General features: G+C 56.2%; 1 protein-coding gene across 5 annotated transcripts in view; it reads right to left on the bottom strand.

The window, feature by feature from the left end:
• Positions 1 to 2,947, bottom strand: part of COL16A1 (collagen type XVI alpha 1 chain) — a 50,616-nt gene extending 47,669 nt beyond the window's left edge. For 4 of the 5 annotated variants that reach the window (XM_046660959.1, XM_046660960.1, XM_046660963.1 and 1 more), the window contains exons 1-2: positions 2,731 to 2,947; positions 1,036 to 1,142 (exon numbers count right to left, since the gene is read on the bottom strand). In XM_046660959.1, coding sequence (XP_046516915.1) covers positions 1,036 to 1,108 — 73 coding nt within the window. In that variant the 5' untranslated portion in view covers positions 1,109 to 1,142; positions 2,731 to 2,947. The remainder of the gene's footprint in view (positions 1 to 1,035; positions 1,143 to 2,730) is intronic. The other variant, XM_046660961.1, reaches the window with a different exon arrangement.
• Between the last annotated feature and the right edge of the window lie 12,294 nt (positions 2,948 to 15,241).

Genomic DNA, 15,241 nt, shown 5'->3' with positions numbered 1-15,241 from the left:
CGGCTCCTAGAAGGAGGGCAGTGAACTCCCTGGCTGCCTGACCGGAACAAGGAATCCTGGATCCCTCGGCCCGGTGAACCGACTGGAGTCTCCCTCCCCCAGGTCTGGGCAGAAAGACTATCACTGTCTTGAGCATCGGCAGCAGCAATGGGTGACTCACCCCTTGGCAACGGGCCCAGATTCCTTACAGATGTTGAAATTCTCTGCCCCATCCCCCAGGGGACCCGGTGAGGGAGAGGAGAGCCAGGCACACGTGCACACATGCAGAAACACATATGTACACACACCCTGCAGCCAGTCACATGACCCCGGGTGCATACCCCTCTCACATCTGCACCTTAGTTTTTCTGCCTCCTCCAGCTGGATTTGGGTCCTAGGAGTTCTATTTCTGCTCAGCCAGGCGGCTGAGCCACCAAGCCCAGAGGGCACCCAGCAGGGCAGGGCAAGCTGCCCAGTCAACTTCCTCTGGCTTTGGGCCCTGGAAAGCTGCACCCTCTGTCCCATCCAGCGTCTGGGCCTCGAGGCGGGCCCTTTATCTGAGCTCCAGGGCCAGCCACGGAGGAGGAGGAGCACGTGGGCTGGAGGATGGATTCTCCACCATGGAAAGGACTGGAGGGGCCTGGGCTCTTTCAGGATGTGGCTTCCTTCTGCAGGGAGAGTTCACCATCTGCTCCTCCTCACCCCACCGGCCCTACCAGCACTTTGTGCACAGGCTGGGTTTCCGGATTGGGGAGGGGGGTAGTTCTCTCACACACAGAGACACAGGAATATGGACAGATGCACAGAGTGACTCAGACACAAACACAGAGAGGCCCAGAGACACACAAACAGGCAGACAGAAACACACACACACTCTAGCTCACCTCACACAGGCTGCATGTGCAAACACCCCAGGCCACCCTAAGCCCGGCTCCCAGGCTCTCCTATAAATGGACACCTGGCCCAGGGGCACAGTCACATATGTGCACAGGACCCCGGCACGACAGGGAGCCAGTCATAGGCCTATGGTACCCTGATCCTCCTGTGTCATCTCACCTGTATCTGTTCCATGGCTGCAGGTGGCCCAGAGACCAAGCAGCCACAGGCCAGGAGCCCAAGATGCCCACATCCTGGTCCAGAGAGATTAGCCACAGCTGCAGCACCTGAAAACCACAGAGACCAGGAAGGTGGATTCCTGTGCCCACACGGCACAAGCACACACGTGGGCAAGGAGCAGCCAGCCCTGGGGCCCAGGTGCTGGTACTGGGGAGGCAGGAGGTCTGGCCAGGCGTCAGTCCTTCTCAGAGGCCCAACCACAGGCCCTGAGCTAGGACTTGGGCCGGAGTGATATTCAAAATATTTAACCACCGGTATGGCACGGACACTGACCAGCCAGAGCAGAATGCTGGCTAGAGCACTGAAATAGGGTCCAGGCGGCATCCAGCTGTGCCAGGGAATAGTTGCTCCATTGAGGAGAGAGCTACAGTGCCCTAGAAGGCCAGGTCAACTGGGATAGTGAGGGGCCCGAGGGATAGGCTCAACAGGGGCTATTTACCAAGACACACAGAAGGATTTCAATATTTTATCAACCCGCGCACTGTATTGATATACATGGCCAGCTGCACCCAGCTCAGCCAGGTGGCCCTGCCAGGCACCCACAATGTCAGGGGCTGACGGCCCGGCTGAGTCTCCTGGCAGGCATCACAGCGTTGTTGTGTGTGGGCCAAGGAAGGTTCCCCCATGGGTACAGCGGGCGGGAAAGCAGGTCACCGAGGCTCAGGACCCTGTTGCCAACCTCCCCTGCTGATGGATGCTCGTCTTTTAGTTTTATTAAACCCTGATGGATGGGCCCAGATAAATCAATGCGGACTCAGAAGCGGCCAGCAGAGCCATACATCATCCGGCCTCCCTAGAGACAGGCAGCTCGTGCGCGCACACACAGAGTCATGCGTGTGTTGGGATGACACACACAGACACACAGGCGCATATGCACACAGACACATTCATGCCAGTGTGTGCATACAAACCTACCTGCACACAGGCATGCTCACAGAGACCCGTATTCACCGATATACCCAGACACACCAGCTTGCACATACACATGTGCACACAGCCAGCCTATGACTACCCCTCCAGTAGGCCTTCTTGTCGGGAAGTTCTTATGCAAGTCCAACCTCATTCCCTCCAGCTGTAATGGATTTCTATTTCCCCTCCCTCGGTCCTGGATAGGGAATGAGAGCAGGAAAGACCCCCGCCTCTCCATACATTTGGAAATAGGACCCCAATCCCCTTCTTCCTGGGGTACAACTGTTCCCTCACCCTACTGGTCCCCCATTCTAGTGGGGCACACATCCTATCTCTCAGACATTATCCCGGCCTCCCCGTCCTGCCAGTCAGTGGAAGGGCTGCCAGCTGTGGGAGGCATGTGAATGCATGTGGAGGCGTGAACATCCATGAGCTCGTGTTCCCTTCCTGCTCCGGATCTCTGGCCTCCACTTCCCCGGCCCCAGCGAGGGGTGGTGGGGCCACAGGGACAGAAGGAGAGGAGCTGATCCCACCCCAATACAAAGGCACAGATTTGGGGGCGGGGAGAGTCAGAACTGAGCTGGAGTTTAGAGCTCATCCGGTTATAGACACAGAAACTGAGGTCCAGAGAGGGGATGCCACTTGCCCCAAGTCACACAGCAAGTCAGGGGCAGAAGGGGCCCTTCAGCCCAGAGCCCTGAGGCAGCCCACCTCACCCCCACTTACCGTGGCTGGGGAGCCCCCCACCTCCCTGAGTAATCCAGGCGGCCCAGGGCAGCCAGACAGGAGAAGCAGGGCCTTGGTTCCTCAGGCCCTCCAGGGGCTTCTTGATTACTTCTGTCCGGCTGACTGTCCCCAGCTTCCCGGGTCCGAGCTCTTGGGGCTGAATGCCGCCGGCGCGCGCCTGCCGGGGACTGCCGGCCACTCCGGGTGGGGGAAGAGGGGGCGGTTCCAGGGGGCTGGGGACTTGCCAGGGCCGCTAATGGAACACAGCTGGACCCGCCCCGCCAGCAGGAGGAGGGAGGGCGGGCCGGGAGGGGGCTCCAGCGGCGGCGGCAGAGGCGGCCGATGCACAGCCCCGCTCCTGGCCTGGCCGCGCTCCCGGGCCCGCCCCCTCCCGTTTCCCCCCAGGTGAGCGAGCGGGAGCCAGGCGGGACCCAGCGTGCCCGGAGCTGCCTGCAGGGGGCTCCAGCGGCAGGCAGGGGGTGGAGGGGGAGAGAGGAGGGGGGAGGGGAGGGGAGTCCGGCCCTTTAAGAGCCAAGCCTGGAGCACGAAGGGCCTCCCCTGTGCCACCCCCTTCCCCTTCCCTGGCTGGGCCTCCAGAAGGCTAGGGGGGCGGGCCGGGGAGACCCTCCTCCCCGGGTCCGTGGCACCCGTGACGTGGCTGCTGCCCAAGCCTCCTTGGTCCGCTTTTTCCAGTTTCTCAGCCTAACATTCCCAGTTAGTCTGTTCTTCTGTCTGAACTGGGGGGCAGGGCCCCCCACGGGGGCGCTAAGTTAACCCCTTCTGCCCTGGCCTCATTCCCAGAGAAGCGAGTCCCCTTAGTCCTCCTCACCCCGTCAGGTTAGAAGGGCTCAAATCCCAGTGTCTTTGTGGCCTCGAACTTACTGTTTAACTGTGACCATTTTCTCATCTGTAATATGGGATGGGACGTATAGACCTCACAGGGTTGTTGTGAGCAGAAAACGAGTTCAAGTCTGTGAAAGTGCTTCCTACAAGTCTGGCACAAGGGAGGAGCTCAATAATAGTCACTGTTGTTACCTTTATTAGTGTGAACGCTGGTGGGAGGTCGTGTGAGGGGGTGAGGCTGGGATTCAGGCTTATATACCCGGGACGCAGAGGAGTCACTTTATATTCAGGATCCAAGGAAGCGATGCTGGATGAGAGACTGGACTTGGAGGAGAAAGGAGCAGATAAGGTGTCCAGCTCTGTCCAGAGGCAGGGAGGTGATCAAGGGGACCCTCCTACGGTGTCCCCCTTCAAGCAGCCAATTTCTGCACACCAAGGCTGAGGGCTCCAGAGAAGTGAGTTCAAGAGGTCACGAGTGGTAGGAATGGATGGGAGGGGCAGGGGAGCAACTAGAGCGCCCTGATTTGAGGGGGACTTCCTGTAGAAAAAACATGGTGGAGCCAGCGCCCTATGGCCCCATCTAACCCCGAGGCGTGGGGCAGGGGAGCAGGCTTGAGATTTCCCGCCTTCAGAGCCAGAGGCGCTGAGTCAGTGGAAACCCCAACCATGGCCACGGAGGCGCCCCACTGTGGTCCCTGCCCGGAGCCGGTCCAGATGTGGCTACGACAGTGGCGGGACCTGGGAAGCGCTGAGCTCAGCAAGCGGGAAGTGGAAGGGTGGGGCTTTCTGGGCACTCTGGCCCGGGATGTGTGTAGGCACTGGCCCGGCCTGCCCATAGGCTGCTGCCCCAGTGGTGGGCACTTGGGAATGAATAGGCCAAATGAATAGGTCAGGCTTTGCTAAGAACTTCACATAGGCTGACTTCTTTAATCCTCACAACAGGCCCAGGAGGGAGAATTCTATTCTTGTCCCCATCGTACAGACGGGGAAACCTGGAGCAGAGGAACAATACAATGTGCCCAAGAGCACGTGGTTAGTCGGTGGTAGAGCAGGGACCCACGCCCAGTTAGCCTGGGCTCACGGCACAAGGTCTTAACCACTGTGCCATCCTGGGTGACTCCTACCTTACCCCATTCGTACCCCAGACTCTCCCAAGCAGGAGGGGATGGCTGGACCCAGAGCAGCCAGAGCTGGAGGGACCTGAGAAGGGGGCGTCCAGATACCTTCCCACAACACCCACAAGAACCTTCTCACAAGAACAGCCAAGCCTGGGGTGCCCCCTGGGTCCGGATCCACTGTCATAGACACAGCCAAGAAATGTACCTCTGCCCCTTCCTCCCTCTGACACATATGTGCACACATCCAGAAGCATACAGTCAGATATGCGCTCTCACGACACGTGTGTAGACTCCACATGTGTATGCAGGCACTTATATTTACACAGACACATGGACACACATGATACTCCTCCATGTAAACAAACACGGAGACACGTGTGTGAGTACAGGTGAACCCACAGAAATACATCCCTGGACATATTCAAACACAGGTGCATAATTCTCAGAATGCATGTACTTGGATATGCACACATGGACACACGCATGCACACACAGACATGTGTGTGCGCAAACACACAGAAACACACACATGTACCCACAGGAATACTTACTCTTACATGCAGGCAGAGAAACCGACAGACCTACAGCACATACATGTGTACACACAGACACAGGTGGCCCCACAGACTCAGCTCCCACAGAAAACCCCACTCAGATAGGCAAACACTGACACACATACACGCATGCAGCAATGCTGACACATTTACATGCGTTCAGCCCTAGAAAGCTCTGCATGCCAGCAAGCAGGGAACCCCGTGGGGCTGGGCTCAGTGCCCTCACCCCAGATGGCATCGCCACGAGGTAATCAACGCTGCTAATCGCCACCAGCTGCCCTGGAGCCTGCCTGCCGCTGCCGGATGGGGCTACCAAGGCCTACTGGGCCCAGGGTAGTATGCCCAGATGTCGGCAATTCCCGAGGCCACACCCACCCCACCGTCCCAGCTGGCCATTGGGGAATCCCTATCTGGCAGGAGCAGCCCCTGGGGCTGGGGGAAAGTGAAGAGCCAAGACAGGGCTTGGTCCCAGGACAGACCCAGGAGTCCCCATGCAACCAAGCAGAGGTGTCTGAAACCCTCATGCACATGTGCCCACCTGGGCATGTGTGCACACAGGCATATCACACATGGCCAAAAGAGACCTCTTGACTATTCCCCACAGGTCTGCTTCTCCCTGTCTTGCTCATCCTAGTAAACTCCACCATAATTTGTTCAGATGCTCAAGCCAAAAACCTGGGAGTCATCCTTGGCTGCTTCCTTTCCCCCACTATCCTGTTGATTCTACCCTCAAAACACAGCTCGCATCCACCCACTTCTCCCAACCCTCGCCCAAGCCACAACTCTTCTGCCCGGCTTATTGCAGGAGCCTCCCAACCCGCTATGTCCCACCCAGCAGGCAGCAAGACCTTTCCAAACCTGTATCGTTGGTTCCACTCTCCTGTTTCAATCTTCCAGTTTTCATTTCACTTAGAAGAAAACCCAAAAGCTTTCCCTGGGCCTTACCAAGTCCATCACGATCTGGCCTCTGCCTTCTTGTCCAGCCACGTCACCCGGAAGCTGTGGCCCCACTGGCTTGCTTTCTCAGTCCTGAATTCGCCAAGTTGGTTTTCCCCTCGGGGCTTTTGCACCAAGTCTTCTCTCTGGAAGGGTTGGCCCCTGATCTCTGCTAGGCTGACCCTTTGACATCAAGGTCTCACCTCATAAGTCACCTCCTCAGAGTGGCCTTCTCTGACCACCAGATGCACAGGTGGCCCGAGTCACTCCCTAGCACATGACTGTTTGAAATCTCTGCATAGCTCTGGTATATGTTTGTTTGTGTATTGTCTTTCTCTATGAAGAAGCAAGTGGCTCCACAAGGGGCCTGTCCACTGGTATTCACTGCCTTACAGCTGAGCCCGGCACCCCACAGGCGCCCCTGGTAAATTAGGGAATAAGTGCAAACAGCACTGTCTGAGCGCCAGACACACGTGCACCCACAGGAGGTATGACATGCAAGCACACACATGAATGTACATGTGCCCAGGGACACACACAGATGCAGCTTCTGGGTCAGAGAGGAGAGACTGAGACCAAAGGACCAAAGTCTCTCTCTGCCTCTTTCTGGGTGTCTCTGGCCTGTCTCCTTAGGATTCCAGCTGTCTCCCCCACTGTCTCTGTGTCTGTGTCAAGTCTCTGGTTCTCAGGCTCTCTTTCCTCCCTCTCTGGGACTCTGGCCCCTCTCCAGCTCTCTCTCCCCTTTCTCTCTCTAACGCTCCTGTTACCCTCTGCATCTCTGTCTCTCTGTGTCTCTGGTCTCTGTCTTTTTCTCACACTTTTTGTGCCTTTATGTCCCTGTCTCCTGTCTCTCCTTATCTCGGAGCCTCCCTGTTCTCTGCTTCTTTTCACCCTGTCTCTGTCTCTGTCTTCTTTGTCTCTGCTTCTGGCTCTGTATCTCTGACTCTGACTGGGTCTCTCATCCTCCATGCCTCCCTCTCTTTGCCCTAAATCAGCCCTGCTGCCATGTCTCCATGGCTGTCCGCGTCCCTGTGGCAGGGAGACCCATCTTTCACCTCTGGTGGCAGTTTTATTGTCCCAACAGGTAGGCTGGTGCTCCACTCTGCCAATGCCCACCTCCCCTGCAGGGCCATGGCGAGCTCCACACCAACACCCCTGGCCCTGGCAACATTTTTAGATGCCCAACCAGGGCATCTTACCTCAGTAGCTCATGGCACCAGGCCCACTTCGCTTGACCACCTGGAGCTTCTGGAGAGTAAGCCCGGACTCTGATGGGCACTGCTGTGGAGATAGCAATGGCCGGGCAAGTGGACACTGGGGGCCTCAGCTTGGTTGTTCCCTGGGCTCTGCCCACCTGTTCTGAGGGAGCCGTGGAGATATGACAGGCACAAGAGCTCTGGATTCCAGTCCTATCTCTACCTGCTGTGCGACCCTGGGCCCCAGCCTCCCCCTGGACCATGAGGTAACGGTAGGATCCCACTTTAACCCACCCTAATAGCACCTTGCCTGCTTACTCTACCTCAGGAATTCTCAACCAGGGCAATTTTGCTCCCCAGGGGACATCTGGCAATGTCTGGAGACATTTTGGTTGTCACACCTTGGGGGGCGGGGTGGTGCGTGGCTACTGGGATCTAGTGAGTGGAGGCCAGGGATGCTGCTAAACATCCTATGATGCACAGGACAGTCCCTCACAATACAGAATTAGCCAGCCCAAAATGTCAACAGTGTCCAGCTGGAGAAACCCTGCTCTTCCCCAAGGGGAAGATTCTGCTTTGAGACTGTCTTCACCTTCCTTCCCACGAGGGGGTAGGGAAGCCAACTGGGAACAGACTCCTAGAAGGGGCAGATCTGAGCAGAAGCTTGGGAGGGGAGGGGGTTAGTCAGTTATCCGCCACTGACCAGTTTGAGCATCTCTGAGCCCTGCTGGACTGTAAGCCACCGAAAGAGCTGCTTTTGCTACCACTTTATCCCCAGAGCCTATGACACAGACTGGGCACTTTATAAATATTTGCTGCATGAATGAAAGAGGGGACCCAGCTCCCTTCTGAGGACAAGCCAAGGAGTCTCCTGGGCGAGGCCCGGTGAGAGGGGGAGCATTCAGGAACTCCCAGCTACTTTGCATGCCAGAACCTCAGACGGTTAGACTCATAAATTTGAATCCTGGAATCTCTGGGTGGAGAGAAGGCTTGGCTGCTGCCAGCTTCACCTCCTCCCAGTAGTGCCTGGGGCTGGGCTGGGGAGGCCTGACAACCTGGCTAGAAAGGGAGGCTGAGGGAGAGGGCTGGAGACGGAAAGTTCAGGGTGAAAACCCAACTTTTTTATCAAGGCAGAAAATAAATCAAACATCAGAGAGGGTTTCATCCTGGCTCTGCTCCTTCTTGGCTTTGTTCTCTTAGGCTCATGCCCTCACCTCTCTGAGCCTTTAGTTTCATATCTGTAAAATGGGGTGATCATAATAACACCTAACCACATGAAATTTGAGGGAGAATTAAATGAGATAATGCGCGAAACTAAGCCAAGCCCATGAGAAACACTCAAAAATGTTCATTATTAACATTTATTATTATTTGGGAGGGCTAGTAATCTTCCAGGAACTCTTGTCCTACACCTCATACCCATATTCATCCCTGACAGTCCCCCCTGCCCCCTTCACTATTTACATAGCTGATTTCATGTAACTCTGAGAGGTCAATGACATTTCTGACAGATGCGACAGGTTTTCTTTTTCCGCGAAGTGGTCTAAATAAATAATATGTAAAGAAATAAAACCAACTGGAGTACTGTCAGCCTTGACCAGAAAAGGCCTGATCCTGGAGTCTGGATGGTGGGGGAAAAGGGCCTGGGACTGGGGACCAGGTTCAAGGGCGGGGTCTGCCTTGATGCATTATTTGGCTTGAGGATGGTCCCTGCCCTTCGGCAACAGGGGAACGCTGAACCTGGGGACTTTTGAGCCCCTTCCATTCCCCAAGTCTGAGGGTCTGTAATGTAATGACCCAAACATGCCCCCTCCTCAAAACAGATAACAAGGCGAGGGGAGCCAGCCCTGTGCAAAGCCCAAGATGCTGACCCTCGTCCCCCTACTCAGGCCCAGAACACACCTTACAGTTTACCTGGTGTTCCACATCCACCCAAGCACCCCGTGACCATGCCCCACGCCGCCTTAGTGAAGCCGCTCCAGGGAGGGGAGCTCACCACACCACGCCCATTAATCCTTCTCTGCATATCCAGGAGGGGAGAAGAACAGGTGCCAGAGATGGTAACTAACGTGCTGAGCTGGGACTGAACCCAGGTGTGTGTAACTCCCAAGATGCCACTGCTGCTTTTTGGAAAATACTTTTAATCATCAGGACAATCCTGAGTATCTATCATTATTCCCATTTTACAGGTGAATGGGTGTCATCCCCAACTTGAGACTTTACAGTAAGGAAACAGGCCCTAAGAAATGGTTTGCTATGAGGCAGAGGTGGGATTTGATCCAGGGCTATTCCAGCACACTCTGCTGTGTGATATGCCCCTTCCTCTTTTTAGGACTCAGTTTCCTCAACTGTAGAATGGGGATGTCAGCTCCAGAACCTCTAAGATTCAAGCTGGGACTTTTTGCTGCTCCAAGCCCAGGTCCCCACCCAGAAGCCTAGAACAGCCCCGTGGGCCAGGGCGGGAGAGAAGGGCAGGTGTCGACGTGACTGTCCCGCCAGGGGGAGGGGGAGCGGGGGGCAGCGCCGCCAGACACACAAAAACAACCAAATAAATCAGGACCAGGCCCTCCTAATCCTTCCCGGCTGTAGCTGCTACCGCTTGCCCGGCCTGGGCCGCCATCGCCTGGCCCGCTCAGCACGGCCAAGAGCGCAGACTCGGGCCAGCAGAGTCAGAGTGACGCAGCCGTCAAGGCGGCCTCGGCTCCCGGAGATGCGGGGAGGCCCTCCCGGCTGGGTGACTCAGCCTCCCAGACCCCTCCTGGGTGGGCACGTTCCTGCGCCTTGGTCTATTTTTAGAGCCGGCTCCAGGCCTGAGCGCAGAGGGGCAGGGAAGGGGGCCCTCGTGAGGGCGCAGGCGCCTGACCAGGCTCAGACCCCAGGCCCTCCAGCTGTCTATCTAGAAAAGAATGGAACCACTTGGTGTGAGGGGGAGTCGCGGGGTGAGGCGCAGGCCCAGAGACTGCGTCCCCTTTCCCCCACCCTCCCCGCAAGGCCTGGCAGTTCCAAGGAGCGGGGCGCGGCCTCCCGAGAAACAACCTCTGTTAAGTGGGGCCAAGAGTCTCCAGTGGTCGGTCTGTCAGGCGACTGGACTCGATGCCAGGGCGGGCGGGACTCCCGGGCGGCCGAGGTGGCTAGGCGGGAGTGGGGAGGAAGCTTCCAAGTTTGGGGGATCCCGCCCCGACCCCGCCGTGGGCCACGCCTCCAGCCCACCCTGGCCACGTCCCCAACCCTCTCTTTGGGCCACGCCCACGGCCCGGGGGCCTTCCCTGACTCCACCCTAGGCCCCGCCCCCTATCTGGCTCCGCCCAGCTCTGGCCAACCCTGTACCCTTTTCCCAAGGTCCACAGATGCCTAGATGCTGAGCATCTGACAGCCTGGGACTGGAGCTGGGCCTGCCTCTGGGGATTGGGACAGAAATGAGAGGAATAGGGCCTCCTCCCCTGGCGTGGGGTAGGGGAGGAGAGCATTGGGGGGCAACAATGGTGCCACTGACCAGGAGGCCTCTAGGCTGAGGATGTATCTGTGGGAGCCGGCCGTCTTCCAGGTTGAAGTGGCTGTGGCAGCCCCGAGCACGGAAACACCCCTGCATACATGGGCACAGAGCGGCACACAGTGGCACCTGGGGCAGAGGTCTCTGGGCTGATGCCTCTTCTACTGGACCCTAGAGACTGAGGCCACAGTCCTGGGGTGTGGGGGCAGCTGATGGTCCCAACAGATGCGTTCTCGTGACGAATTCAGACACGTGGGGTCATGAGTGGAGGCCCACCTCACTGGGGGTGAGGGGCGGACGATGGGAGGCGGAGCCGGTCTCCCAGCACCAGCCCTCCATCTAGTGGGAAGTTTGGGAATCGCGGGACGCAGAGGTGGGGTGGGGGGAGGCGTCCATTGCACCCCGAATCCTTCTTCTCCCTGAAGTTCCGCTGGCACCTACACACCACCATCCTCCTCAGTCTGCTCCATCTCAGGGATTCGCCCAGATAGTCATTCAAAGATCTGTCCTCCTCTCTTGCCCCAGCTCCAAGTCCTGTCCCTTCTTCCTCATAACTATCTATGGATAATGCCCTCGTCTCTCCATCACGGCCACCACCACAGGTCCAGGCAGCCACCATCCTTGGCCTGGATCCCTGCAGCTCTGCCAAAGGCTCCCCCGGCCTCCAATTTTACCCTTTCCCCCTCCACTCTCCTACAACTAGCCAACTAGTGTTTCTAAACCAGAAATCTGGTGGTGTCACTTCCTTGATTAAAACCTTTCAGTGGTTTCTCACCATCAAGATGAACTCCAAACCTTGGCAGGGACCTAGGAGGCTCTCCAGCACCCAGCCCCACCTCCTTCAGTCCTAGCTAGTCTCACAGGGCAGTTGTCAGTTCCTCGCACACCCCTGTTGGCTCTCATCCTGAGGCCTTCACACCTGCTGTTCCCTTTTCCTGGAACACTTTTCCTTGCTGTCTTCAGGGATCCGTCTGGCAAAAATTACCCTTCTTGAGAGGCCTTTCTTGACCCCTAGGTGTGAGTTTAGGTACCCCTTGTCTGAGCTCCCACAGCTCCCAGTGCATCCCTGCCCCTCTCAGAGTGCCACTGCCTGGGTCTCGCATCGTCTGTCCACTCTGGTGGCAGGATAATCTATTGAGATGTTAATTGTTTGGTTCCCCTTCCAGTTCCAAGCTGGTAGCCAAGCTTTTTGATTTTCCCAGCCTCGGGGAACTGTGCAGGGCTGAACACAAAAGCTGCTTGAAGTCTGATGGCTCATCCTGACTTTTGAAAAAGCTAACCTTCTGGAAGTGACTGTGCTAGGTTCCCAAGGGATGGGGAGAAGATGGCAGCTGATGGGGGCAGAAGAAGGAGAGAGCCGCTAGCTGCAGAGGGGGCAGACATGGGGGTCCTGGAAGTGGTGGGGACCGTGTCCAGCAGCCCCTCCTCAGACAGATAACGGGAGCTATGGAGGATGGGTGGTGGTGTACTTGGGGAGGCTGGAGCCCAAGCACTGGGGTACCACCTCAGTGTCCCAAAGTGGCAGAGAAGCAGCTGAAGTGCCAAACCTCAAGGGACTAGGGCAACAGACATCTCTGTGTGACCAATGTAGACCGAAGACAGGAGGCACCTGCTCCATGCTTAGGCTCAGGAGGGACTGCAGGTTCTTGCACAGGCCTCTGGAGGACGTGACAGGCGGCCCCAGTGACGGCTGAGATTGAATTTTCTGCCAACTGGTAGGAAGGGGCTTAGAGTGAGTCAGATTGGAGCTGAGTTAATGAGAATACAGCAATGGGGGTATTTCTTGAGTTTGTGTGCCAAGGTTCCTACCTGCTACACCTGTCGGTTGTCTCCCTAATGCGGGCTGAGATTGCGTGTGCCTCATTCAGAACTGAATGCTCAGGACCCACGCGGTGCCTGCCACATAGTGAGTGCTCAGAAGGTATTTGCTGAATTCACTTTTCCTAGGTAGCTATGGAAATCTTCCTAAAACCCAAGTCTACTTCAGTGATTCGCCAGCAGCCCTCAGAATAAGATCCAAACCCCGATGATAGCTCACAGGCCCACTGTGATCAGAACCCCCCTCCCTGCAGCCTCATCTCTACCGCCCATCCTCCCCGCACTCTCCTCTCCAGCCCAACCACACGATTTGCAATTCCCCAAACTTGCCAGGTTGTTTCATGCCTCCGTGCCTTTGCTTACGTGGCACCCTCTGCCTGGAGTGCCCTTTCCCCTTTCCCTGCCTGCTGAGCTTTCAATTAGTCTTCAAAGCTCAGCTCAAGTGTTTCCGTCTTTAAGAAGCCTTCGCTGCCACCCTCCCAGCAAAGGCAGAGGAGACCCCTCCTGCTGGAGCCTGTTGTTCATGTCCACGTCTGTCTGTCTCCCTTTTCCCCAAGCCCTGTTTCCTGGACTGTGGGCTTCTCTAGGGATTCCCCAGGGCCCAGCACAGTGCGAGGTACACGTTAGGTTCTCCATAAACGCTCACTGTCCAGTATGCGTTAGCCCGACCCTCCATGGACTCATGATGTGACCTCAGCAACCTCCCCTGTCCGTGGGCCTCTGTTTTCCTCTCTGCACAGTGTGGGTAGTGGAGCTCAGTGGTCTCCAAGGGCCCTTCCCTCAGCTGGGCTTGGAAGAGTTGGCACATAAAACACAATTCACCTGCATGCACTGCAGGCCAGCTAAGGGCAGAGCACGCTCAGACATGCAGCAGCGTGTGTAGCACCCATGCATGGCCAGCCGAGAGAAAGCCCCTGCCTAAAGAGCTGTCCAGGACACTCTCCCACAAAAGTATCCGTGGTGTTCTGGATGTGGGTGCTCTGTCCTCCCAACCCCCATCCCCAATCAGCCACTGGCCCTGACAGTGAAAAATTCAGCAGCAGCTGGAGCAGCCAGTCCAGCAGCAAGTTAATATGCAAGGAATGAGCCTCCTGCAATACGCGTGCCCGGAGCTGCGTGTCCTGTGGCGCTCTCCCCTTCCCAGGCCTAGACGCGACACAGTCTGCCTACGGCAGGGCACCAAGGGCCACACCTGTAGCTCTAACTGCTTCCTGGATACCCTCCTTTTGATGTCCTATGGGAACCTTAAACTCCACATTCATTCATTCATCCATTCTATTGTATCTAAGTTCCTATCATGTGCCAGGCAATGGTATGTATGTACGCCCTCAGAGGCTCACAGTCTAGTCAAGGAGACAGATGATAAAGAAGAAACAGAATTTCAGATCGGGAGAAGAGGTACTATGGCAGGATTAGGGTGATGTGGTACTTTAGATTTTTCAATTGCAAAATGACAGAGAGGGGCAAGGGGTCGGCAAGGAAGGCCTTTCTGAGGAGGTGGCATTAGAGCTTCCATCAATAAATGAGGAGCTAGCAAAGCAGATAACTGGGGAAAAGCCACTCAAGTGAAGGTTTCAGCACATGCAAATGCCCTGGGGTGGGAGAAACCATGAAATGTGTTCGAGGAGCAGAAAGGAGTCCACGTGGCTGGGGCTCGGTCAGTGAGGAGAGAGAGGCAAGAGACTTAGCTTTATTCTAAGAGCAGTGAGAGGCCCCTGGAAGGTTTTGGTCAGAGGAAACAAAATCCATCCCTTCCCCCGGCTTCCCTCCTCCCTGGCATCCTTCTTCAAGACTATGTCTTCCTCATCTTTACATTGTCAGTGCCCAGCTCAGGGCCTGGCACGAGTTGGCTTCAAGTAATGTTTACCGAATAAATGAATGACCAAGTCCGGCTCTCCTGGCCCAAGGCTTGACTGAGTGGTTCCGGGTGGGTCAGCCAGGTGGCAGAGGATGGGAGTCATCTGGGCCAGATTAAGACACTTAGATGCCCTACCCATTGAGAAGAGGCTGCTGATCCCCATACATAATTCACAATAGAAATAATACTAATCCATGAAGCATAATACTTACACATATGCTAAAATGAAAACAACTTCTTAGATTTTTCAATTGCAAAATTCTGGATAAACTCACCGAAGCAGCATTTCTTCCCGCTTGTGTGTGTGTCTGTGTGTTGCTGCCACCTTGCTGGTGCCTCCAGCTGGACTGTCTGCCCACTGGGTCACCCAGTGCTAGATGGCCTGGCCTGACTGTCCCCTCAGTGACATGGTCTTGGCTCTTGGACTCAGGCTAACGAGGAGCACCAAGGGTGCCATGGTGGCCTAGGTCTGGCTGATAGCGAGTAGCTGATAGCAAGCAGCCCCATAGTAGCATTGTTGGCAGCTTCTCAAAGCTGCGTCAGATTTGGCAGCTGCTCAGTGTGAGAATTCTGCTAACACCCAGTGGGCCACCAAAGCTTGCCCCTTCCCACCCATCTGAAAACTGTACAAAGTGATCAAAGTGACCCTAAGAGACTTCTCAGAGGAGGAATCTAAGGCTCAGAGAGGTTAACTAACT

Source organism: Equus quagga, chromosome 5 (genome assembly GCF_021613505.1).
Source record: "Equus quagga isolate Etosha38 chromosome 5, UCLA_HA_Equagga_1.0, whole genome shotgun sequence".
Lineage (NCBI taxonomy): Eukaryota > Metazoa > Chordata > Mammalia > Perissodactyla > Equidae > Equus > Equus quagga.
The sequence above is the reverse complement of the archived record's forward strand: the minus strand, read 5'-3'. Positions and strand labels throughout refer to the sequence as shown.